Below are 24,220 nucleotides of genomic sequence, written 5' to 3'. Positions count from 1 at the left end.
TTAACATCTAAGTACAGAGGTGGCAAATAATTAAATGACCATTTCAATGGTAGCTGGACTGAAACAGAAAAAGAACTAGGTAGTTAGTGTTATGGATAGTTAAACAGTGTAAAAATAAATATACACAGAGGGGGTCATTTGGCTCATTCGTTCTGTGCTGACTGGAAGAAAAACTACCCAGTCTGATCCTACCTGCAGTTCTTTGTTAATAGTTGTCAAGTCCATATTCAATTTGTTAAATGTAAATGCACTGAGTTTCTGCCTTCCACCCATTTGAGACAGTGTATTCCAGACGCCAGTCATCTCTGAGTGAATGATTGTCTCTTGAACTCCTTATAACTTCAGTCAATTTTTAAAAATAAAATCCATACCCTTAGCAGAGGGCTAGGGGAAATTGATCCCTCATTTCCACTTTATCTAGGTATTGTACTTTCATAGATCTCAAATCTGTCCTCAGCGTCCTCAGTTTAAACATAGGTTAGGTTGTTTATCAGGAATGCAAAAGTAAATATATTTTGGGGTGAAATCAAGGTTTTTTTTGTGAGAAACCTTGGGACTGCATCTGGAGTATTGTATGGGTTTGGTCTCCTTATCTAAGAAAGGGTATACTGGCCATAGAGGGAATGTTATGTTGTTTGATCAGATTAATCATGGGTATGGCAGAGGAAATCTGTTATTTCAAAAAATGAGAGGTGATCTCATTCAAACTTAAATTATTCTTGCAAGACCCGGCAGGCTGAATATAGATAGTATGTTACAGCTGACTGGTGAGTCTCAGAATCAGAAGTAGGTCGTTTAGGATTGAGATGAGGCATAAGTTCTTTTCTTGATTGTGGTAAATCTTTGGGAATTCTCTATCAAGAGACCTTTAGAAGCTGTGGTTCTAAACTCACCATCCAGTGTAAACATCCAATTTGTTTACAAACTTTGAAGACCTTTAGAAGCTTAATCGTTGAAAATGTTTAAGACGGAAAACTATATATTTCTGGACCCTAATGACATCAAGGGGTTTGGGGATAGCATGGGAAGTAGATAATCAGTTATGATCCAGTGAAACAGTGGAGCAGCCTTAACTGGTTGAATGACTTTGTCCTGCTCTATATTTTTCTCTAATCTTTCACCATAAATAAGTTCCTCCATTCCTGGCAATCTCTTGTAAGTCATCTTAAGTGTGGTCATCTCCTTCCTGCAACAAGGTGACCAGAGCTGTACGTTAGTTTCTTTGAAATTTAATTAGTATTTTATGCAGTTTTAGAATAGCCTTTGTGATCTTTGTATTTATGCCTCTGCAAACAAATGGGCACATCTCTGTACTTTCTTGCCTACCTTTATTTACTTTTCCTGCTTTGCTCAAGAGTTTAGAGTATAGTTATATTCTTCAAGTTCCTTTTTTTTGGGTTGGTTTGAGTGTTGTACTATACTATCTGTATTAACCTGATGAGAACCATTGTCTACATCAATGTAGAATGTAAGTTTGCAATAAATAAGTTTTAGTTAGACAAGTTAGAATGATTACAAAACGATTCCACCAAGGCACAAAATGACCCACCCGCAATTCAAACTAGTTTTCTCTATATAACTCTACGAACAATTTTAGAGATTTATTGTAAGGATCAACAGGTGTACAGCAACTTCTTTCTATGCAACAATTGTATCAGATATTTCCTGAGTCCCCTTGAGAGCGACAGAAAGCAGGGAAATTGTTTTTGCTGTAAGCATGATGGCTTGCGTGTAACTTATGCTTGCTTTGTTTCCACAAGTGCAGAAGGAAAGGTACACACCCTTCAGTATGACCTATTCACCTTCATAAAACACTCTTGTACAAAGCTTTTGTAGATATTAACCCTATTGCTGCCTAAGAAGTTTTAGCAGCTGTAGAAGAAAGTCACTTTCAATCATCGATTTAAAATTGTTTTAAAACAACATTTATACAAGTGAATAAAAGTAATTTGCCAGAGAGAGAATTCTGCCTTCATGTATCAGGATTTTAAAAAAAGTAATAGAAAATCTTGCGATAAGAACACAACTTATTTAGCTCATACAGTCATAGTCATACAGCATGAAAACAGACTCTTGGTCCAACATGTCCATGCTGAACATAATCCCAAACTAAACTAGTCCTATCTGCCTGCTCCTGGCCCACATCCCTCCAAACCTTCCCCTCCAAACTTTCCCTATTCATATACTTATTTAAGTGTCTTTTAGATGTTGTAACTGTGCCTGCATCCACCACTTCTTCAATTAAGGTCTGATTTCCCAATTTGACCACCTGTCTTTGTTAAAACCTCATATCCTTTTGGTCCAGTTGATTGTGATGTGATTGTGGCTTGCTTCTGCCTTTTCAAATTCAGAATAGGTTTGGTCCACTCAGACGTTGCAGTAACTTTCTTTGTTCCTGCATCAGTGACAACTTTTGAGGATTTTAAATTGCAAACAGCAGAGGAAAGTACATGCCTGAGAAAAAGTTTGCATTCAAGAAATGCCACCGATGTAAATAATTTATCATCAGGTATATAGCATTTAAGCTTATTCATAAGCAAGTTGTTCATAGCAAGTGTTTATTTTTAAAAAAGACTTTCAAGATAACAGACAATACTCTTCTGAGCAACCAAATTGGTTCAGCAGTCTATTGCGAGTAGTCACAGGATTGTTAATGATGAAGTGGACAACTAGAATCTTAGAGCTTCCAACAATCAAATTTTCAGTGTCTTGGGTATTTTATTTCAAACAGTAATGAGCACACTGTATACACCAGAAAAATATGGAAAGGCAAACATGTACTTATTTTATTGCACAACAGATGTTTCTGCCTGTTTGGTGGATGAGAATCTTTGGAGAATGTAGTTTATTTCCATAATTAAAAGAACAAATGTTTTATGGAACAAAAACAGAAATTTCTGGACAGTGGACTCAAAATGTTAACTCTGCTTTCTCTCCTCACATGCTGCCAAACCTGTTGAGTTCTCCAGCAATTTCTGTTTTCGTTTCCGATATCCAGTACCCACTGATCTTTGTTCCCCCCCTTCTCTGTTGAACACATGGACTTCGTAATAACTCATGCAATTGACCTTTATTCATGTATGAACCTCAATAGTAACTGAAGCCAGACTACTGAACTGCAGCGGACAGCATAGCTGAGCTCACTTCTGCCTATGCTTACTTCTTTCCTCTGTTGTTTGCACTCCAAAATCCTCAACAAAAGTTGTCACTGATGCAGGAACAAAAAAAAGTTACTGCAATGTCTAAGTGGACCAAACCTATTCTGAATTTGAAAAGGCAGAAGCAAGCTGCAATCTTATCACAGTCAGCTGTTCCAAAAGGATATGGGGTTTTAAAAAAGACAGGTGATCAGGGTCCTGAAATCAGATCTTGATTGAAGAATTGATGGATATAGGTACAGTTACAACATCTAAAAGACACTTAAATAAGTATATGAATAGGGAAGGTTTGGAGGGATATGAGCCAGGAGCAAGCAGGTGAGACTAGGACGGCATGGACGTGTTGGACCAAAGAGTCTGTTTCCATGCTGTATGACTATGACTGTATGAGCTAAATAAGTTCTTATTGCGAGATTTTCTATTATTCTTTTTTAAAATCCTGATACATGAAGGCAGAACTCTGTCTGGCAAATTACTTTTATTCACTTGTATAAATTTTGTTTTAAAACAATCTTAAATCGATGATGCACTGAAACCCAAACCCTGACTTTTGTCTGTCTTCATTATTCATCTCTGTCAACTCAGCCCTGAGGTCAGTTTTATGCCTTTTCTTTTGTCACCTTAACCTTTTACCACCGTTACCTGTTGACTTAGAAAAGGGTGGCATTAAGCCTGAACTTTTCTGATCTGTGCCTCTGGTACTGATTGGATCATCAAGGAGTCTATAAACAGTTTTTTAGTTGTGGAATAATTTGTGTATTGCCTTGCCTGCATGTAAATTAGTTGTATTGTCAAAATCTTATCTTGTAGTTACAGCAATGATTTTTTTTCATTTGGGTCACATTTAAGATGTCTGTCCTGAGGGTAACATTAAGAAACATAAATTAGTCATATGCTGTTTGCTACTTATATACAGCGCTACACAGTTGTACATGTTCGGGTGTTTTACCTGGTGTAATTTTAGTTTCAAATGGTAGTTTTCTTCGGGGTACAAAGGATAATTCAGTGCAAATTCTCACCTTTCTCTCTTCTATGGGGCCAGTGAGGCTGTTTGCTATTATTAAAATACACTTGCCAAGGATGCACCGAAATGTCAAGCTGAGGACTTATGACTATCATTTCTCATGTTGCGTCATTCACGCCTATTATAGTGCTGTGTAGAAGAAGTATCTTCACTGTAAGATTCTGGGGTAAATTGAATAGTAAATTATCCAGGATTGTTGCAAATGGGAACAGATTTGTTTTTAAATCATCTGGTTCAGATGTGTTATTAACACGCCTTCTGAAGCAGGTATGAGTTGAAGCTGGGCTTTCTGGTGCAAAGTTAGGGACACTACCACTGTGCCACAAGAACTCTAAAACGTGAGCAGATGCTTGCAGTAAATAACACAGCTGGGAAATTAGCTTGGTACTTAATTTTAATTATTTCATGCAAACTCAGCTGAGCATTTTGTAAGTGCTCCTATACAAATTGTTTAACTTTCTATCTGGTCACTTCTGGATTTAACAGTGTAGTTTGAATTTGTCTGATGGTGGAGTATGTTGCATTGCAAGCCTATATCAATGGGAAGAGACTTCAAGGGGCATTTGATCCTTGCAGCTGACAAGTTCCCAGGTCTTAGAAATGAATATGCTATTTTCTGACCCACTATGCCACCCAGTTCCCCCAAAATTTTAAAACTCAATTTCTACTTAATGCTTGGAGTGGTTTTCATTTTCCTTATTCACGCTTCTACTTGATGAAATTGTTTTTAATCCCACATATGTGTTTTACGAACATATGAATTAAGAGAAGGGGTAGTCTATTCAGCCAGAATAGATGACCTGGGGGTCTGAATGTAGTCCGGAGTCCATGTGGGGTCAGTCGGTCCCGTAGAAAGGTGCTGAGGAAAGAGATGTGGCTGTGGTAGCGAGTCTGTTTGAGGAAGTGGCTGGTCTGAACGTAGTCCGGAGTCCATGCAGGGTCAATCGGTTCCATTCAGCCTTAAAGCGTGCTCTTCTATTTAATAAGATCATGATTGACCTGCTTATATTCCAAATTCTACATGCTACCCTCTCTCTCTTGTCCTTCCCCAATAGGATAACACAATGGCTCGGTGGTTAGCGATAGGCTAGGGCGGTGGGTCTGTATACTGCTCTGTGAGTAGACTCGATGGGCTGAATAGCCTGCTTCCAAACTGTAGGGATTCTATGATTGAATAACCTTTGAATTCCTTGCCTAATAAGAATCTATCTACATCTCCCTTCAAAGTATTCAATGACCCCTTTTCCATTGTCTTCTGAGGCAGAGTTCCAAAATTGTAGAATCCTCAGAGAAAAGCTTTTCCTTCATTTCTTTTCTAATTTTTAAATGATTATCCCCAGGTTTGTACTCGCCCACAAGAGGCGATGTGTGTTCCATGTCCAACTTGTCAAGATCATTCAGGATCATGTCCACTTCAGCTGAGTCACCCCTCACTCCTCTAAACTGCAATGGCAACAACCACTGTGCCACAAGAACTCTTAAAATGTGAGCAGATGTTGTCCTCAAAACAGGCTACTCATTCTAGGTTTGAATTTAATGAAATAAAAACAAAGTACTGTGGTTTACTATGTTCTGGTGTTAAAGTGCCTATTCGAGATGTCTCAGGGGATCCCTGATGAACTCGACCTGTAGCCTCTCTTGGTTCATCCCGGAGATCGTACTCTCTGGTAGTCTGGATTACAAAACTCTTACAGACAGTTTGGTTTAAATTATTACTTTTATTTACCAATGGCATCGATGTTACATCTTAAACATAGATACCTACAAGCCACGCTTGATCTAAGGTTGTAAAGCCTTTAGCAGAGTAGCGGCACTAGCTCTCACCCCTAAGAGCTCACTCAGGCGACTGCCCTTATTGCTGCCAACAAGCTGTCTTTATGCAGAATTTGGTATTAAAATTACAAAAACGCCACATGTCTTTAATCAGATAAGCAGCAATAAAATGGCAAAAGTTTTCAGAGGAAGAGAAGCTCATTGACAGGTCTTGACTAATTAAGCTACATGCATATCAAAGTTGGAAACCTTGATCCAGCCGGGCCAAATGGTCGATTGCTTTGGCTAGTACATCGTAACGAGAGACTAGTCTAAACTATGTGAGAAAGGTCATGGGGTCATCTTGCTAAGCTAACATGTCCAGTATTATTGTCCTCCAAAATGGCTGTTTCTTTTAAAATCATCTAAGATTCCCAAAATACAACAAATTCATAACATTTCCGAATCTTGAGCTCCAGGGAACATCCCACACATTCAATCCATGACAAATCAGTGTTCACTCATATCAGACCATAAAGGGTTAATCTTTCCACCAGTTTTCATCCTCTCTCTGTGTCCCTTGAACCTTTCGGTTAGTGAATGTAACTTACACAAGAATGTTTTCTCTCTCTCACTCACACATTAACATCTTCCAATTTGAGCCTTTGTGTGTTCCTAGCCTGTAAGGGTAATGAGACAGTCACTTCCCAGAACAGTCAAAATGAGGGAGCTGAGCTTCATAAGTTCAAATCTGGTCAGTGTGGTATACATGAAAATGTATCAGAATTGTTCTATTAAATGCATTTTCCACTCCACTTAATAAATTACAAGTTCTTTTCCTATTGATTATGAGTTTTGTTAAGAGTCTTTGATATAAACCAGCAATTTAGATATCAGACATCCCATTATGAAATATACGTGCCTCCAGCCTCTGACGTAAGAAGGAAGTACTGCCACACATTCCACAAGTGAACAAATGTTATCACCTTATTTCCACGGATCCATTGACACTAAGAACAGATATCCCCAATTCTTCTGAACAATTGGGCCCCCCAGCGTGGTTGAGCGCTTTCCCACATCTCCTTATAGATGTAAGGCTACCAACTTTGTGGGTTTCTGATCTTTCATCATGAGATGTTCAGTTCGTCTCATTATAAAGAATAGTATCCCATGAGTCACCTTGGTTACATGCTGTACCTGTAAATGAATGTTTTGTTACTCGTACATTAGAACACCCCAAACCTTTCTGTACCTTGGATTTCTGTGACCTTTCTCCATTGAAGTAATTAACTGCTTTTTCATTCTTCCTGTCAAAATTAGCAACTTCAAATTTTCTCACAGAATATGCCATCTGCTAAATTTATGTCCACTTGCTCAACCTATTTTATCCTTCTGCAAATTCTTTGTCATCTTCACAACATATCTATCTTGGTGGTGTCTATGGACTTATTTGCACTGCCTTTGTTCCCTTCATTGTCATTGATGTTAATTGTAAAAAGTTGAGCGTCCAAAACAGATCCTCTGAGGGACTTCTTCCAATTCAACTAATCCACTTAGGCATACCCTCTAGTTTCTGATCTCCATTTATGCTAATATCCCTTAACCCCTGTACTGTTAAGTTTTCTGCAGTAATCTTTGTGGCACCTTATCAGATGCCTTCTAGAAATGCAAGTACAATATGTCTAACAACTGTGAGGTATGCACTTTGGTACGAAGAGATGTAAACTACTTTGTAAATGGGAAAATGCTTCAGAATTCTGAAGCACAAAGGGGCATGGGAGTCCTAATTCAGGGTTCTCTTAAGGTTAACATTGCAGGTTCAGTTGACAGTTAGGAAGGCAAATTTAAATAGTGATGGAAGAGAATGAGCTGGATCTAAAAGGTGATGTTTTAAATTGGAGGAAGGCCAATTTTGACGGTATTAGGCAGGAGCTTTCAAAAATTGTTTGGGAGGTGGATGTTCGCAGGTAAAGGGATGACTGAAAAATGGGAAGCCTTCGAAATTGAGATAACGAGAGTCCAGATACACAATGTTCCTGTTAGGTTTAAAAGCAAGGCTGGTTGATGTTGGGAATGCTGGATGCCTAGAGGAATTGAGGTTTTGGTCAAGACAATGAAGGAAGCATATGTCAGGTATAGACAGTAGTGATCAAGTGAGTCTTTGGAGTATACTTAAGAGGAAAATCAGGAGGGTGAAAAGGGGACATGCGATAGCTTTGGCAATTAGGGTTAAGGAGAATCCAAAGGGATTAAACAAATACATTAAGAGCAAAAGGCTAACTAGGGAGAGAATAGGACCCCTCAAAGATCAGTAAGGCAGCCTATGTGTCACATGCAGGAGATGGGGGAGATTTTAAATAAATATTTTGCATCAGTGTTTACAGTGGAGAATGACGTGGAAGATATAGAATGTGGGGAAATAGATGGTGACTTTTTGAAATATGTCCATATTACAGAGGAGGAAGTGCTGGATGTCTTGAAATGCACAAAGGTGGATAGATCCCAGGACTTGATCAGTTGTACCCTACAGGGAAGGAGAATATGAGGACTTCAGGCTCTGCCTTTATTCCTGATGAAGGGCTTTTGCCCGAAATGTCGATTTTGCTGCTCCTCGGATGCTGCCTGAACTGCTGTGCTCTTCCAGCACCACTAATCCAAGAAGTGATTGCTGTGCCCTTTTCTAAGATATTTGGATCATAGATAGTCAGAGACAAGGTACTGGAAGACTGGAGGTTGGCTAACATGGTGCCACTATTTAAGAAAGGTGGTAAGGAAAAACTAAGGAACTATAGATCAGTGAGCCTGACGTTGGTGGTGGGCAAATTATTGGAGGGAATCCTGAGGGACAGGATGTACATGTATTTCGAAAAGCAAGGACTGATTAGGGTGAGTCAACCTGGCTTTGTAGGAGGAAATTGTGTCTCACTAACTTGATTGAGTTTTTTGAAGAAGTAACGAAAAAGATTGAGGGCAGAGCGGTGGACATGATCTATATGGACTTGAGTGAGGCGTTCATCAAAGTTCCTCATGGTAGATTGATTAGCAAGGTTAGATCACATGAATACAGGGAGAACTAGCCATTTGGATACAGAACTGGCTGGAAGGTAGAAGGCAAAGGGTGGTGGTGGAGGGTTTGCTTTTCAGACTGGAAGCCTGTGACCAGTGGTGTGCCACAAGGATCGGTGCTGGGTCCACTGCTTTTCATCATTGAAATGAATAATTTGGATGTGAGCATAGGTGGTATAGTTAGTATGTTTGCATATGACACCAAAATTGGAGGTGTAAGGGATGGCGAAGAAGGTTACCTTAGAGCGCAACAGGATCTTGATCAGATGTGGCAATGAGCTGAGGAGTGGCAGTGGAGTTTAATTTAGATAAATGTAAGAGGCTGCATTTTGGAAAGGCAAATCAGGGCAGGACTTATACACTTAATGGTAAGGTCCTGGGGAGTGTTGTTGAACAAAGAGACCTTGGAGTGCAGGTTGATAGCTCCTTGAAAGTGGAATCACAGGTAGATAGGATAGTGAAGAAGGCGTTTGGTATGCTTTCCTTTGTTAGTCAGAGCATTGAGTACAAGAGTTGGGAGGTCATGTTGTGCGTGTACAGGACATTGGTTAAGCCACTTTTGGAATATTGTGAGCAATTCTGGTCTCCCTCCTATAGGAAGGATGTTGTGAAACTTGATAAGGTTCAGAAAAGATTTATAAGGATGTTGCCAGAGTTGGAGGGTTTGAGCTATAAAGAGAGGCTGAATAGGCTGTGTCTGTTTTTCCCTGAGCATTGGAGGGAGGGGTGACCTTATCAAGGTTCATAAAATCATGAGGGGCTTGGATTGGGTATAAAGACAAAATCTTTTTCCTGAGTTAAGGGAGTCCAAATTTAGAGGGCATAGGTTTAGGGTGAGAGTGGAAAGACTTAAAACGGACCTAAGGGACAACTTTTTCACAGAGGGTGGTGCATGTATGGAATGAGCTGCCAGAGGAAGTGGTGGAGGCTGGTACAAATACAACATTTAAAAGGTATCTCGATGGGCAGATAAATAGGAAAGGTTTAAAGGGATATCGACCAAATGCTGACAAGTGTGACTAGATTAATTTAGGATATCTGATCAACATGGACGAGTTGGATTGAAGGGTCTGTTTCCTTGCTGCATCTCTTGACTCTATAAATGCAATGTTAGCATTCTTTTCGAAAGGGCTAGAATAAAAGAACAGAAACTTACAGTTAAGGCTGTGTAAGGCTTTTGTCAGATCGCGTTTGGGAATATTGAGAGTTTTGGGCCTTGTATTGATGGAATGGTGTGCCAGCATTGGAGGGCATCCAGAGGAGGTTTACATGAATGATCATGGATATGAAGGGCTTGTTATATGAGAGGCGGTTGAAAATTTGGGTCAGTATTCGAAGGAATTTAGGAGGATGGGGGCATTCTGATTGAAGTTTACAGAATAGTGAGATGAAAGCGTGGAGGTAGAGAAGATGTTTCCAATAGTACGAGAGACTAGAATCCAAACGCACAGCATCAGAGTGAAGGTATCATGCTTTAAAATTGAGATGAGGCGATGTTTCTTCAGCCAGAGGGTAGTTAATCTGTGAAACTCGTTGCCACAGAAGACTGTGGAGGCCAAGTCATTGAGTGCATTTAAGACAAAGATAGGTTCTTGCTTGGTGAGGGAATCTAGAGTTACAGGGAGAAGGCAGGAGAATGGGGTTGAGAAACATATTACCCATGATCTAGTGGTAAAGCAAACTTAATTTGTGGAATAGCCTAATTCTATTCTTATACTTTATGGTCTTAGCTATTTCGTGCTGCTCCTATTATACAGTAAGAATACAATTTTATTTTGCACTAATAGGACTTCACTTTCAAGACTACCACATATGTGATTAATTTGATTTAGATGTTTCTATTGCCGATACAATGCCAAGTAAATCATTAGGTTGATGTTCCAATAAATGGTGGATTGAATCAACGAACCTTTGGATATTTTCAATCAGCAGTGTACTAACCATACTTGTATTCGTAAAACTTAAAACATTTGGCAGCACATTTGGAAAATCATAATCTAATCAAGTAGAGTCAGCGTGCCTTCATGAAAGGAAAACCATGTCTGACTAATTTGTTAGCTTTTCGAGGAAGTTTCAACAAGAGTGGATAGACGGGAACCAGTACTGGTGTTGGACTTGTATTTGGACTTCCAAAAGGTATTTGTCACAATAGCTCACAAAATGTTAAGTCTTCAGAGTAAAGTCTATGTTTTCCCCAGGAGTACTGTTGTGGGTAGAGAATTGGATAATGACTAGGAAACAGTAAGTGGGGATAGAGGGGTTATTTCTCAAGCTGGCAACTTATAATCAGTGGGGATTTCCATTGAAATTATTGCTGGGATTGCACCTGTTTACATTATATATATATATTAGTGACTTGGAGGATGGAAGCAAATGTATGTAGCCAGATTTGTGGACGACACAAAAAATAGGTGGAAAGGCAAATTATGAAATTGGTACAAACAGTTTATAGAGAGATGTTGATAGATTAAATGAGTGGGCAAAAAGTTGGTGAATGAAGGATAATGTGAAATTGTTCATATTGGAAGGGAGAACAAAAGTAGAGTATTATTTAAATGGGGAAAAATGGATGAAGGTTGCAACACAGAGGGGACTTGGGGGTAATTGTGCATTAATCACAGAAAGCTAGCACACCGGTGCAGCAGGTAATCTGGAAGGCTAATATCGTCTGTTTATTTTAAAGAGGTTGGAGTGTAGGAATACAAGGTACTTTTGAGATCTTGAGTACTGGGAGCAGTTTCTATCGCATTATTGAAGGAAAGATGTTATTTCTTTGGAGTCAGTTCAGAGATCTCCAGTATGGCGAGATTGTCTTATCTGGTCAGTGGCAACCTCCAGGATATTGATGATCACCCCTTGATATTCAGTGGCACTGTGGCTAGATAGTCTCTCACTGGCGCTGTGGCTGGATTGTCTCTCACTGGAGATAGGAGAAAGTGAGGTCTGCAGATGCTGGAGATCAAAGTTGAAACTTTATTGCTGGAACAGCACAGCAGGTCAGGCAGCATCCAGGGAACAGGAGATTCGACGTTTCGGGCACAGGCCCTTCTTCAGGCCATTCCTGAAGAAGGGCCTGTGCCCGAAACGTCGAATCTCCTGTTCCCTGGATGCTGCCTGACCTCTCACTGGAGATAGTCATTAGGACTCTCATTCCTCACTCATTCTCCTCTATCGAATGGTAAAATCTTTGGAACACTTTGTCACAGAGTTGTGAGGGCAGAGTACTTGTGTATGTTTAAGACTGAACTTCTTGATCAGTAGGGAGCCAGTGATAATGGGCAAATGACAGGAAAGCGAACACGAGGAATGTTGAACCAGCTGTGAATAGTGAGCTGGCTTGAAGGGCCGAATAGCCTACTCCTGTCCCTGTTTCTTATGTTCGAACATAAGACTAATGTTAGAGTTTTTCGGCAATTAGAGAGCACTTGTTGCACAATCCAGAGTGTGCTGAAAACTGTGCTAACGGGCAATTTTAAGATTTTCAGTTGGGCTTATATTGTAGTTCACCAAGACTTTCTAGAGCTTACATATTTTCATAATCAGGTTGCTGCCTCTTCAAACAGAAGGAATATGTTCTGGTGTTGTGTCGTCTTAAAAATTAAACCAAAGCATGGTGAACAATAGTTTCCTGTTACATTCTCGTGCCAATTTCTCCACAGATTTGACTTGGTGAATAATGAGCATTCCCTTTTCATGCAGTACAAATGTTTTCTCCCTTGGAAATTTGGTATTCTTGCATCTGAACTATTGGGTGCATGTTGAAAAGCTTTGACAGCATATCTCTCAGTCAACAATAACTGGAAAACGTTGGCATTTGGCACTTAATGTTTTGTAGAATAATACCTTTGTTAAAATCTTCAGCTAGACATTTGTAAAAGTCGGTTTCAGATACCAGCTGTATGTATTTGCATTTACTGATCTTGAGTTTGGCCTTTGTTCAAATGACTTACCATCATCTTGAACTTTTGCCTTGTTTTATGATGCTGTTTAATTCTCTTAATTAGACTGCTCCCTTAGTAACTGCTAGAGAATACTGTATACTATTTTTGCATTCTATGAGAGAGTTACAGATAAGATATTTTAATAAGAAAGTCATTTAAGGTGTGACAATTTAATGCTGGAAAATTGAGCTTTTTTAGACTGAGGCAGTTAGTATGATGTAAAGCATTTGTGTACCTGTCTCAATATAAGCTGAATATAAAGTGAAATTTATTTAATAGTGCCTTATAATAACCTAACAAAATATATTCCCTCAGGGCTCTGATAGAAAGCAGAAGAGGAGGCTGCTGCGTACTATCAGTTTAATTTTGAACAGTTATACAAGAAGAAAGGTGCTAAATCATTAAATTTTCAAACCTCTGCAGTTGGTATAAATATTAGTTACACAGTTAAGTATGGCATACCAACAAATACAAATATGATCATTACTTTTGCAGATACATATGAAAGCTATGCTGCTACATATCTAATATCTACAAGAAACATGGCATTTCTGAATTTGGAGATGCTGGTGTTGGACTGGGGTGTACAAAGTTAAAAATCACACAACACCAGGTTATAGTCCAACAGGTTTATTTGAAATCACTAGCTGCTCCTTCATCAGGTGGTTGTCATTTCTGAAGTTTGACTTTAGAACATCAGTCTCCTGTTTTGAAGTTGAAGGCAGTGGCTAAGTGTTAATCTCATTGCATTAATAATTCAGAGGCCTTGGCTAATGCTGTGGCTGACTCTTTGTTGCCCACTGAAACAGTCTAGCAAGCCACTAAACCATACAGTTCAAGGGCAACTGAGGATGGGTACCAAAGGCATTGCCCCGTCTTCTGTGAAAGATTTTGTTTTGAACAGCTAGCTTTGTACTCTGGCAATAGATAAGTTTTTTTTAAAAAACTAGATTTAGTAGAATATGGTTACAACTGAAGTGAAGCAAACTTCTGATTCTCCTGACAGTTGGACTGGGGCACACAGTTGGTAAATCCTCTAGTGCAATATTGAGGGACAGCAGCTTGGTTGGCAGTGGCAACCTTTAGCCAGCAAATCAAACTATGGTCCTGCCCTCCTGAAACCTGACTATTAACAATCTTTATTATGCAACATTGTGCAATTTTGCAAGTTTTCAAACTGTTGAAAAGGACTGTATACTCCAATTTCTGTAGCATTTGGATGCCAGCAAGCTGAGCTATATATGTCATTTTAGGTCTATTCCTGTTGGTGAAATAGAACTCCAGACACTCTTTCCTTTGGATAGGCTTAATTGAGAACTCCAGTGTAAATATTTCCTAATGAACCTGTTGAAAAATGTTATAACACACCTCTGGAGCTGTTGTGTTTTGAACCCATTCCTACTACTCTATTGTACTGCTCATCGCATATGTAGCTCATCACCTGTTCCCTTTTTATATGTAATTTGTAAATTAATGCCAGTCAGCAGCTTAATTCTTGCTATACTGACAATGTGCATATAGGATTAACATCTTTCTTATTTAAACACTGACAGAAAGTGTATAGCGAGATGAAGCTGACTGTATCTAACAAGGCACTCTCAACCACAGTCCCGTAACATTCAATGGTGTTGTCATCACTGAATCTCCCACTACCGACATCCTAGGGGTTACCATTGATCAGAAACTAAACTGGACTCGTCGCACAAATGCCCAGTGATGACTGTCTCCAATAAGGGACTCCCCACCACAGTCACATAACATTCAATGGTGTTGTCATCACTGAATCCCCCACTATCGACATCCTGAAGGTTACCATTGATCAGAAACTCAACCAAACTTGCCATATAGATGCAGTGGGTAGAAGAGCAGGTCAGAAGCTAGGAATACTGCAGTGAGTAACTTGTCACCACCTGGCTCCCCAGAGACTGTCTGCCATTGAAAAGAGGCAAGTCGAGCGTGTGATGGGACACTCAAGCCGCCTGGATGAGTGCAGCTCCACCAACACTCAAGAAGCTTAACGCTGTCCAGGACAAAGTAGCCTACTTGATTTGGCAGTACATCTACAAACGTCCACTCCTTCCACCATTAATGCCAAGGAGCAGTCATGCATATGATCTACAAAATACTCTGCAGAAATTCACCAAAGATCCTGCGATAGCACCTTCCAAATCAACATCACTTGCAACTAGAAGCACAAGGGCAGCAGATAGAAAAGAAAGCCTGCAAGTTCTTCTCCAAGTCACCCATTATCCTAACTTGGAAATATATTGTCATTTTTTCACTGTCACTGGATTAAAATCTTGGAATGCCCTCCTTAATGGCATTGTGGGCCCATCTACAATGTATGGACTGTAGCAGTTCAAGAAGAATGTGCAATAAATGTTGACCAGCCAGCGAAGCCCAGGTCCCATGAGTGATTTTTTAAAAAGTATAGATGTATTCAGTAAACCCATCAGCCTTCTCTGTTCCAGAGAAAAGAACCCTCTGTATGTTCATTTTTCCTCTGTTATAATCTTCAGTTATGTGATCATCCTTTGTAATGTTTTAAACATGTTTTCATGTCTCTCTGAAGTTTTTTTTGTGATTAGGATACCAGAGCAGTGAACAGTACTCCTAGTGCATTTGGACCCCATTTCTGCTCTACCACTTTTAAGTCTTTTCCAAGAAGTGGGTGACCTCTAATTCTTTCTACCAAAATACACTATCATATTTGTGGATGTTTAATTTAATTTACCTTTTTAATGCTTCCACTCTGCAATTTTATTGATGTTTGCATCTTTATTTGTATAATGTATGTGACTACATTTTTATCTAATTGTTCATCATGATCTTTCCTCACAAGGTCAGAAGTGGGGGCACTTCCTGACAATTACAGTATGTTCCCCACCTCTTGCAACTCCGTAGTATTGAGACACTTCGTATTTAAATGCGGCAAGACCAGGACACTTGCATGCTTGGGCTGATGAGTGGCAAGCAACATGCTATGCAATAACCATCTTTAACAAGAGCAGGTCAGCAGCTGGGAGTTCTACCTGATTGACTGACTGCTCAAAACCTGTCCACCATCCACAAGGCACAAGTGAGGAGAGTAATGAAATACTCATCCAGGCAATTGGAGAGTACAGCTCCAGCAACACTCAAGAAGTTTGATGATACCAAGGACAAAGCAACTCACATGTATCCCTTTCCATCGCATTGAACATTCACTCCGTCAATCACCAATGAACAGTGACAACAGTGTGTTTCTTACTGCAGAATCGTCTGCAACAACTGAGTGGTAAGGTTCCTTAGACAGCACTCTCCAAACCCACAACCTTTACTACCTAGAAGGACAAGGGCAGCAGATCCTTGGAAAATCACCACTTGCATGTTCTCTCCAAACCACCCAGCATCCTCAACTTGGAACTGTATCACTGTTCCTTCATTATTACTGTTCAAACTCCTGGAACACCTTACCTAATAACATTTTGGGTAGGCCGACATCAAATGCACTGCAGTGATTTAAGAGGGCAACTCATCATATCTTCTCCAGGGCAATTAAGGATGGGTCATAAAGGCTGATCGAATTGATGCACCCCATGTCCTCTGAATGAAATTAAGACAAGTAAATATTTCATTTTGCGATAATTTGATCCAATGTTTTAAGTTACTATGTAAGAGTTCTGATTAACTGCAGTATTAATTCGACCAATTGTGCTTCTGTCTGATATTTTGAATCAGCTATAATTGCAGGCTGTAGATTAGAGTGGTGCTGGAAAAGCGCAGCAGTTCAGGCAGCATCCGAGGAGCAGGAAAATTGACGTTTCGGGCAAAAGCCCTTCATCAGGAATAGAGCAGGCTCACTACTAGGTATGTATTTTGCTGATATATGGCAGGCTACAGTTGGATGGAATTATATCCACACTATTACGTACAAAAAATTAGCACTGGTTACAGCAAGCAGCAAACTGATTAATTTATTAGTGATTTTGCTGCTGGCTGGACATTATTCAATTGCATTTGCTGGGATTCTTGAACATGAAAAAGAACCATACCAACTATGTCTTTATGTAAAACGCCAAACATAAATGCATCCTGTGGCAATTACTATATGGAAATATTACCTGTGTTTTGAAGTTGAGATATTTAACATTGCTTAAACAGATTGTACAACTAATGTTTTCTGTATTTCAAATGTCCATGACCTTAAAAATGAGATGAATGGAAGTTCGTCTGCAGCCAACGGTTTGCATTTTAATAACACATGCTTTTTTCAGATAACAGTATTTTCCACTGCATTACTTTGCCAATTTTGTCATTTTTGCTTAAACAAGTATTCCCTTTGACCACATTCATCTAATTTCTGCTCTTCTCTCCTATCCCTTCACTTTCCAAGCTCAACCTTCTCAGTTATTTGGAAATTTTCTGCTACCTTAATGCCACCACCAAACAGTCTTTTCCTTTCTTTTGCTAGTCAGCATTCCAAAGGGAGTGTTCCTGTAATGAAACTCAGTCCACTCTTCATTTAACTCCTGACTTTCACCCAGTGTCATTCCTCTGCATGGAAATATAAAACCTACCCTTCTTTTCATCCCAGTATTGATGGCCCAAGCATTCCTCCTAGGTAGAACAGTAATTTACCGGTACCTTCAATTTGTTATGCTGTATTTGCTGTTCTGATGTCATCTCCTCAATCACCAGTGAAGTGATTGAAGGGGTTGTCAATAGTGTGATCAAGTAGCACTCGATCACCATAACATGCTCATTGTTGTTCTTTTTGGCTTTCAACAAGACCACATAGCTTCAGACATTGTCTCAACTTCATCAGAGTTGAAGAACTGAACGCAAGAGGCATAATAGGAGTGATTGCCCTTGACATCAATGCAGCATTTCACTGACTGTGTGCTTGAAGAGGAATTGAGAAAAACTCTCCACTGCTTGGATTCATATCTCGGAATAATGTTGTGATTGTTGTTCCTCTGCCTGTGTCTATACTTGCTGTCAAGCTTTTCTAACTTTTTTCTTTTTCTGATTCAGAAATTGGTCTTTTTTCCCCCAACCGGAGTATTTCCAGTATCTTCAGTTTCTATTGAATTTTATAATGGTGCTTGCTGTTTCTGTATAGCCACAAATAATGAAGTATGTGGCTCAGATCAGTTTTCAATTTATCTTGAGAATGGAATGACTGTACAAAACATTGACTATTTGAGGCTGACGTGCAATATCTTGGCTTTAATGTCAACGCAGAACAACATGGAAATGTAACTTTTTGTTGTGAATCACCAATATTTTACTTGTTGTCCAGCTGTGAGCTATATCAATGAAATACAATGTTTATTTGTATAGATTCAATATAGTTACATTATCAAGTGTAATATAGAGTCATAGAGATGTACAGCACGGAAACAGACCCTTTGGTACAACCCGTCCATGCTAACCAGATATCCCAACCCAATCTAGTCCCACCTGCCAGCACCCGGCCCATATCCCTCCAAACCCTTCCTATTCATATACCCATCCAAATGCCTCTTAAATGTTGCAATTGTACCAGCTTCCACCACTTCCTCTGGCAGTTCATTCAATACATGTACCATCCTCTGTGTGAAAATGTTGCCCGATAGGTCTCTTTTATATCTTTCCCCTCTCACCCTAAACCTATGCCCTCTAGTTCTGGAATTTCTGACCCCAGGGAAAAGACTTTGCCTATTTACCCTATCCATGCCCCTCATAGTTTTGTAAACCTCTATAAGGTCACCCCTCAGCCTCCGATGCTCCAGGGAAAACAGCCCCAGCCTGTTCAGCCTCTCCCTATAGCTCAAATCTTCCAACCCTGGCAACATCCTTGGAAATCTTTTCCGAACCCTTTCAAGTTTCAAAACATCCTTTCTGATAGGAAGGAGACCAGAATTACACGCAATATTCTACCAATGGCCTAACCAATGTCCTGTACAGCCAACACGTGACCTCCCAACTCCTGTAGTCAATACTCTGACCAATGAAGGAAAGCATACCAAACACCCTCACTATCCTATCGACCTGCGACTCCACTTTCAAGGAGCTATGAACCTGCACTCCAAGGTCTCTTTGTTCAGCAACACTCCCTAGGACCTTACCATTAAGTGTATAAGTCCTGCTAAGATTTGCTTTCCCAAAATGCAGCACCTCGCATTTATCTGAAAAATACTCCATCTGCCACTTCTCAGCCTATTGGTCCATCTGGTCCAGATCCTGTTCTAATCTGAGGTAACCCTCTTTGCTGTCCACTACACCTCCAATTTTGGTGTCATCTGCAAACTTACTAACTATACCTCTTATGTTCACATCCAAATTATTTATATACTTGTGAAAAGCAATGGACCCAGCACCAATCCTTGTGGGTCACCACTGGTCACAGGCTTTCATTCTCCACCACCACCACCCTCTATCTTCTACCTTCGAGCCAGATCTGTATCCAAATGGCTAGTTCTCCCTGTATTCCATGAGATCTAACCTTGCTAACCAGTCTCCCATGGGGAACCTTGTCGAACATCTTACTGAAGTCCATATAGATCATGTCTACCGCTCTGCCCTCATCAATCCTCTTTGTTACTTCTTCAAAGAAGTCAATCAAGTTCATGAGACATGATTTCTCATGCACGAAGTCCCCCATGCTGACTATCCCTAATCAGTCCTTGCCTTTCCAAATACATGTATAGCCTGTCCCTCATGATTCCCTCCAACAACTTGCCCATCACTGATGTCAGGCTCACCATCTATAGTTCCCTGGCTTTTCCTTACCACCTTTTTAAAATAGTGGCACCACGTCGGCCAACCTCCAGTCTTCCGGCACCTCACCTGTGACTCTCGGTGATACAAATATCTCAGCAAGGGGTCCAGTAATCACTTGCCCAGTTCCCACAGAGTTCTAGGGTACACCTGATCAGGTCTTGGGGATTTATCCACTTTTATGCATTTCAAGGCATCCTGCACCACCACCTGTAATATGGACATTTTCAAGATGTCACCATCTATTTCCCCACTTTCTATATTTTCCATTTCCTTGTCCATAGTAAACACTGATGCAAAATACTCGTTTAGTATCCTGTGGTTCCACCCATAGGCTGCCTTGCTGATCTTTGAGGGGCCCTATTCTCTCCCTAGCTACCCTTTGTCCTTAAATGTATTTATAAAATCCCTTTGGATTCCTCTTAACCCTATTTGCCAAAGCTATCTCATGTCCCCTTTTTTGCCCTCCTGATTTTCCTCATAAATATACTTCTACTGCTTTATACTTTCTAAGGATTCAATTGATCTCTCCGTCTATACCTGACATGTGTTTCCTTTTTCTGAAACAAAAACTCAATTCCTCGAGTTATCCAGTATTTCCTACACCTACCAGCCTTTTCTTTCACCCAAGCAGGAACATACTGTCTCTGGACTCTCGTTATCTCATTTCTGAAGGCTTCCCATTTTCCAGCTGTCCCTTTATCTGTGAACATCTGCCCCCAATCAGATTTTGAACGTTCTTGCCTAATACTGTCAAAATTAGTCTTCCTCCAATTTAGAACTTCAACTTTTAGATCTGGTCTATCCTTTTCCATCACTATTTTAAAACAAATAGAATTATGGTCACTGGTGCCAAAGTGCTCCCTCACTGACACCTCAGTCACCTTATTTCCCAAGAGTAGGTCAAGTTTTGCAGTGATTCCTGAAGAAGGGCATATGCCCGAAACGTCGATTCTCCTGTTCCCTGGATGCTGCCTGACCTGCTGCGCTTTTCCAGCAACACATTTCCAGCTCTGATCTCCAGCATCTGCAGACCTCACTTTCTCCTCAAGTTTTGCACCTTCTGTAGTAAGTACATCCATATACTGAATCAGAAAATTTTCTTGTACACACTTAACAAATTCCTCTCTATCTAAACCCTTAACACTCTGGCAGTCCCAGTCTATGTTTGGAAAGTTAAAATCCCCCACCATAATCACCCTGTTATTCTTACAGATAACTGAAATCTCCTTACAAATTTGTTTCTCCACTTCCCGCTGACTATTAAGAGCTATATGGTACAATCCCAATAAGGTGATTATCTCTTTTTTATTTCTCAGTTCCACCCAAATAACTTTACTGGATATATGCCCAAGTATATCCTCCCTAAGTGCATCAGTAATGCAATCCCTTATCAAAACGCCACTTCCTTTCTCTCGCCCCACTTTCTATCCTTCCTCTAGCATTTGTCCTGGAATATTAAGCATCCTTGCAAGAGGGCTAGCCCTATCCATCCCTGAGCCATGTTTCTGTAATTGCTATGATCTCCCAGTACCATGATCTGAGATCATCTGCCTTCTCTGTTAGGCCTCTTGCATCGAAGTAAATGCAGTTTAATTTATCAGTCCTACCTTGTTCTCTGCTTTGTTCCTGCCTGCCCTGACTGTTTGACTTGCTCCTTTTCCCAACTGTAAGTCTCAGATTGATCTCTTTCCTCACTATCTCCCTGGTCCCACCCCCCCACCTTACTAGTTTAAATCGTCCCAGCAGCTCTAAAATCTTCCTGAAGGTATATCAGGCCCCCTTCCATAAGACCATAAGACATAGGAGTGGAAGTAAGGCCATTCGGCCCATCGAGTCCACTCTGCCATTCAATCATGGCTGATGCGCATTTCAGCTCACTTACCAGCGTTCTCCCCGTAGCCCTTAATTCCTCTAGACAACAAGAATCTATCAATCTCGGCCTTGAAGACGCTGCATTCCGTGGCAATGAATTCCACAGGCCCACCACTCTCTGGCTGAAGAAATGTCTCTGCATTTCTGTTCTGAAATGACCCCCTCTAATTCTAAGGCTGTGTCCGCGGGTCCTAGTCTCCTCGTCTAACGGAAACAATTTCCTAGCATCCACCTTTTCCAAGCCATGTATTATTTTGTACGTCTCTATTAAGTCTTCCCTTAATCTTCTAAACTCCAACGAATACAATCCCAGTATCCTCAGCCGTTCCTCATATGTTAGACCTGTCATTCCAGGGATCATCCGTGTGAATCTCCGCTGGACACGTTCCAGTGCCAGTATGTCCTTCCTGAGGTGTGGGGACCAAAACTGGACACAAACAGTACTCCAAATGGGGCCTAACCAGAGCTTTATAAAGTCTTAGTAGTACATCTCTGCTTTTATATTCCAACCCTCTTGAGATAAGAGACAACATTGCATTCGCTTTCTTAATCACGGACTCAACCTGCATGTTTACCTTTAGAGAATCCTCGACTAGCACTCCCAGATCCCTTTGTGCTTTGGCTTTATTAATTTTCTCACCTTTTAGAAAGTAGTCTATGCTTTTATTCTTTTTGCCAAAGTGCAAGACCTCGCACTTGCTCACGTTAAATTCCATCAGCCATTTCCTGGACCACTCTCCCAACCTGTCTAGATCTTTCTGTAGCCTCCCCACTTCCTCAGTACTACCTGCCTGTCCACCTAACTTCGTATCATTGGCAAACTTCGCTAGAATGCCCCCGGTTCCCTCATCCAAATCATTAATATATAATGCGAACAGCTGTGGCCCCAGCACCGAACCCTGCGGGACACCGCTCGTCACCGGCTGCCATTCTGAAAAAGAACCTTTTATCCCAACTCTCTGCCTTCTGTTAGACAGCCAATCCTCAATCCATCCCAGCAGCTCACCTCGAACACCATGGGCCCTCACCTTGCTCAGCAGCCTCCCATGTGGCACCTTATCAAAGGCCTTTTGAAAGTCTAGATAGACCACATCCACTGGGTCTATTCAGGTGCAATCAGATTCCAATTCAGGTGCAATCAGTCCTTCTTGTATAGGTCACTTATATCCCAGAAGAGATAACTATGACATTTTATAAATTCCTACTTTGGAAATAGAACTGGTCTGACTTGAGGTTGTAATACAGATAGACTCTACCCTCACAGTCAAAAAGTGTGGTGCTGGAAAAGCACAGGCAGTCAGGCAGCATCCAAGGAGTAGGAGAGTGGCTGTTTCGAGCATAAGCTGTTATCAGGATGAAGAGCTTTTGCTCAAAATATCAACTCTCCTGCTCCTCGGTTGCTGCCTGACTGGCTGTGCTTTTCCAGCACCACACTTTTTGACTCTGATCTCTAGCATCTGCAGTCTTCACTTTCTCCTAGACTCAAACCTCACACCTTTAATGCATTGTCTGAGCTGAGATGTCACTCTTTTTTAAATTAAAGTTCTGGGATTTACATATTAATGAATCAAAACCTGTAACTCATTCTAAGTGATTAAAGACTTAACACAATCTTAGTTTGTTCAATACATCACATAAGTTGTTTGACATTTTGATCTTTTACAATGTATTCTGTGTCCTATGATCCTGCCCCACTGGCTACCCGATGAAGGAGGAGCGCTCCGAAAGTTTGTGCGTCCAAATATACTGGTGGGACTGTAACCTGTTTTTGTGTGATTTTTAACAAAGTAGATACAAGGCAGCGCAGGTTAATTTTGGCATATAAAATATATGCTTTTTTTTGGGAATAATCCATCCTGTTAAGTAAGGAGAACATCAATGGTGAACGCAAAATTTCCAAACTCTGCATTTAGCTTGATACTAGTCAGTAAAACTTGTTCTCCAGATCAAGGGGATCACAGACTGTAGGAACAGGGGTGACTGGTAATTTTAAATTTGGAAGAATAACTGGTTGAAAACCCAAAAGTTATAACCTCTCTTCAATGACTGCTATCACCAGGCCTCAACTGTTTGTTGAAATAACCAATTTTTTCCCATCAAAATACGTTGCACTTGCTTGAATTAATACAGTAAACTTTATATTATCTGGCATCTACGGGACCAGGAATGTGCCAATTGATTAAGTATTCCATACAAGTTTATCAAAAGACCCACATAAACAATGTAAAAGCGCATACGAAGAAATAGAAACGTAATGCAGGGGGTATACACATCACTGTTATACTTTATTTGCAACTTAAATAGTGTGCAACTTTGCCTAAAATAAAACATAGCAGCTGAGAGCCTTCTCACTCGCACCCTCAATTGACTACTCAGACATGGTGGTATTTGAGGGGTTGACCCAAAATTGAATCAACTGCTGATATTTCATGCAGTTGTACAATTGAGCAACAAGTATACTTACGTTGAGGTAAATAAATTTTGAAAAACTATAATAATTGGATAGAATAATACAGTAAACTTCGTGGTATTTGAGATATGTAATTTTTTGCCCATTTATCAAGAGTACTGGTTCATGAGAAGCTGATTAAAACAAAGTTTGCTGTATATGTTAAGCATTTTATGTAGTTCATTGGTTCTCTATGTCCAAATGATAATCT

General features: G+C 40.3%; 1 protein-coding gene across 2 annotated transcripts in view; it reads left to right on the top strand.

Annotated features, from left to right (window-relative positions):
* wdr20a (WD repeat domain 20a) overlaps window positions 1-24,220 on the top strand; it is a 75,799-nt gene that overhangs the window by 11,697 nt on the left and 39,882 nt on the right. The window contains exon 1 of one of the 2 annotated variants that reach the window (XM_043697376.2): window positions 15,632-16,545. The exons of the other annotated variant lie outside the window; for it this stretch is intronic. Coding sequence (XP_043553311.1) covers window positions 16,531-16,545 — 15 coding nt within the window. The 5' untranslated portion in view covers window positions 15,632-16,530. Of the gene's footprint in view, window positions 1-15,631; window positions 16,546-24,220 lie in introns of those variants that run through there. 2 annotated transcript variants of the gene reach the window in all.

The sequence above is a fragment of the Chiloscyllium plagiosum genome, unplaced genomic scaffold (assembly GCF_037043375.1).
Source record: "Chiloscyllium plagiosum isolate Xiang-an unplaced genomic scaffold, Cpla_swu_hap1 HiC_scaffold_8, whole genome shotgun sequence".
Lineage (NCBI taxonomy): Eukaryota > Metazoa > Chordata > Chondrichthyes > Orectolobiformes > Hemiscylliidae > Chiloscyllium > Chiloscyllium plagiosum.
This window is presented reverse-complemented; position numbering and strand designations above follow the sequence as displayed.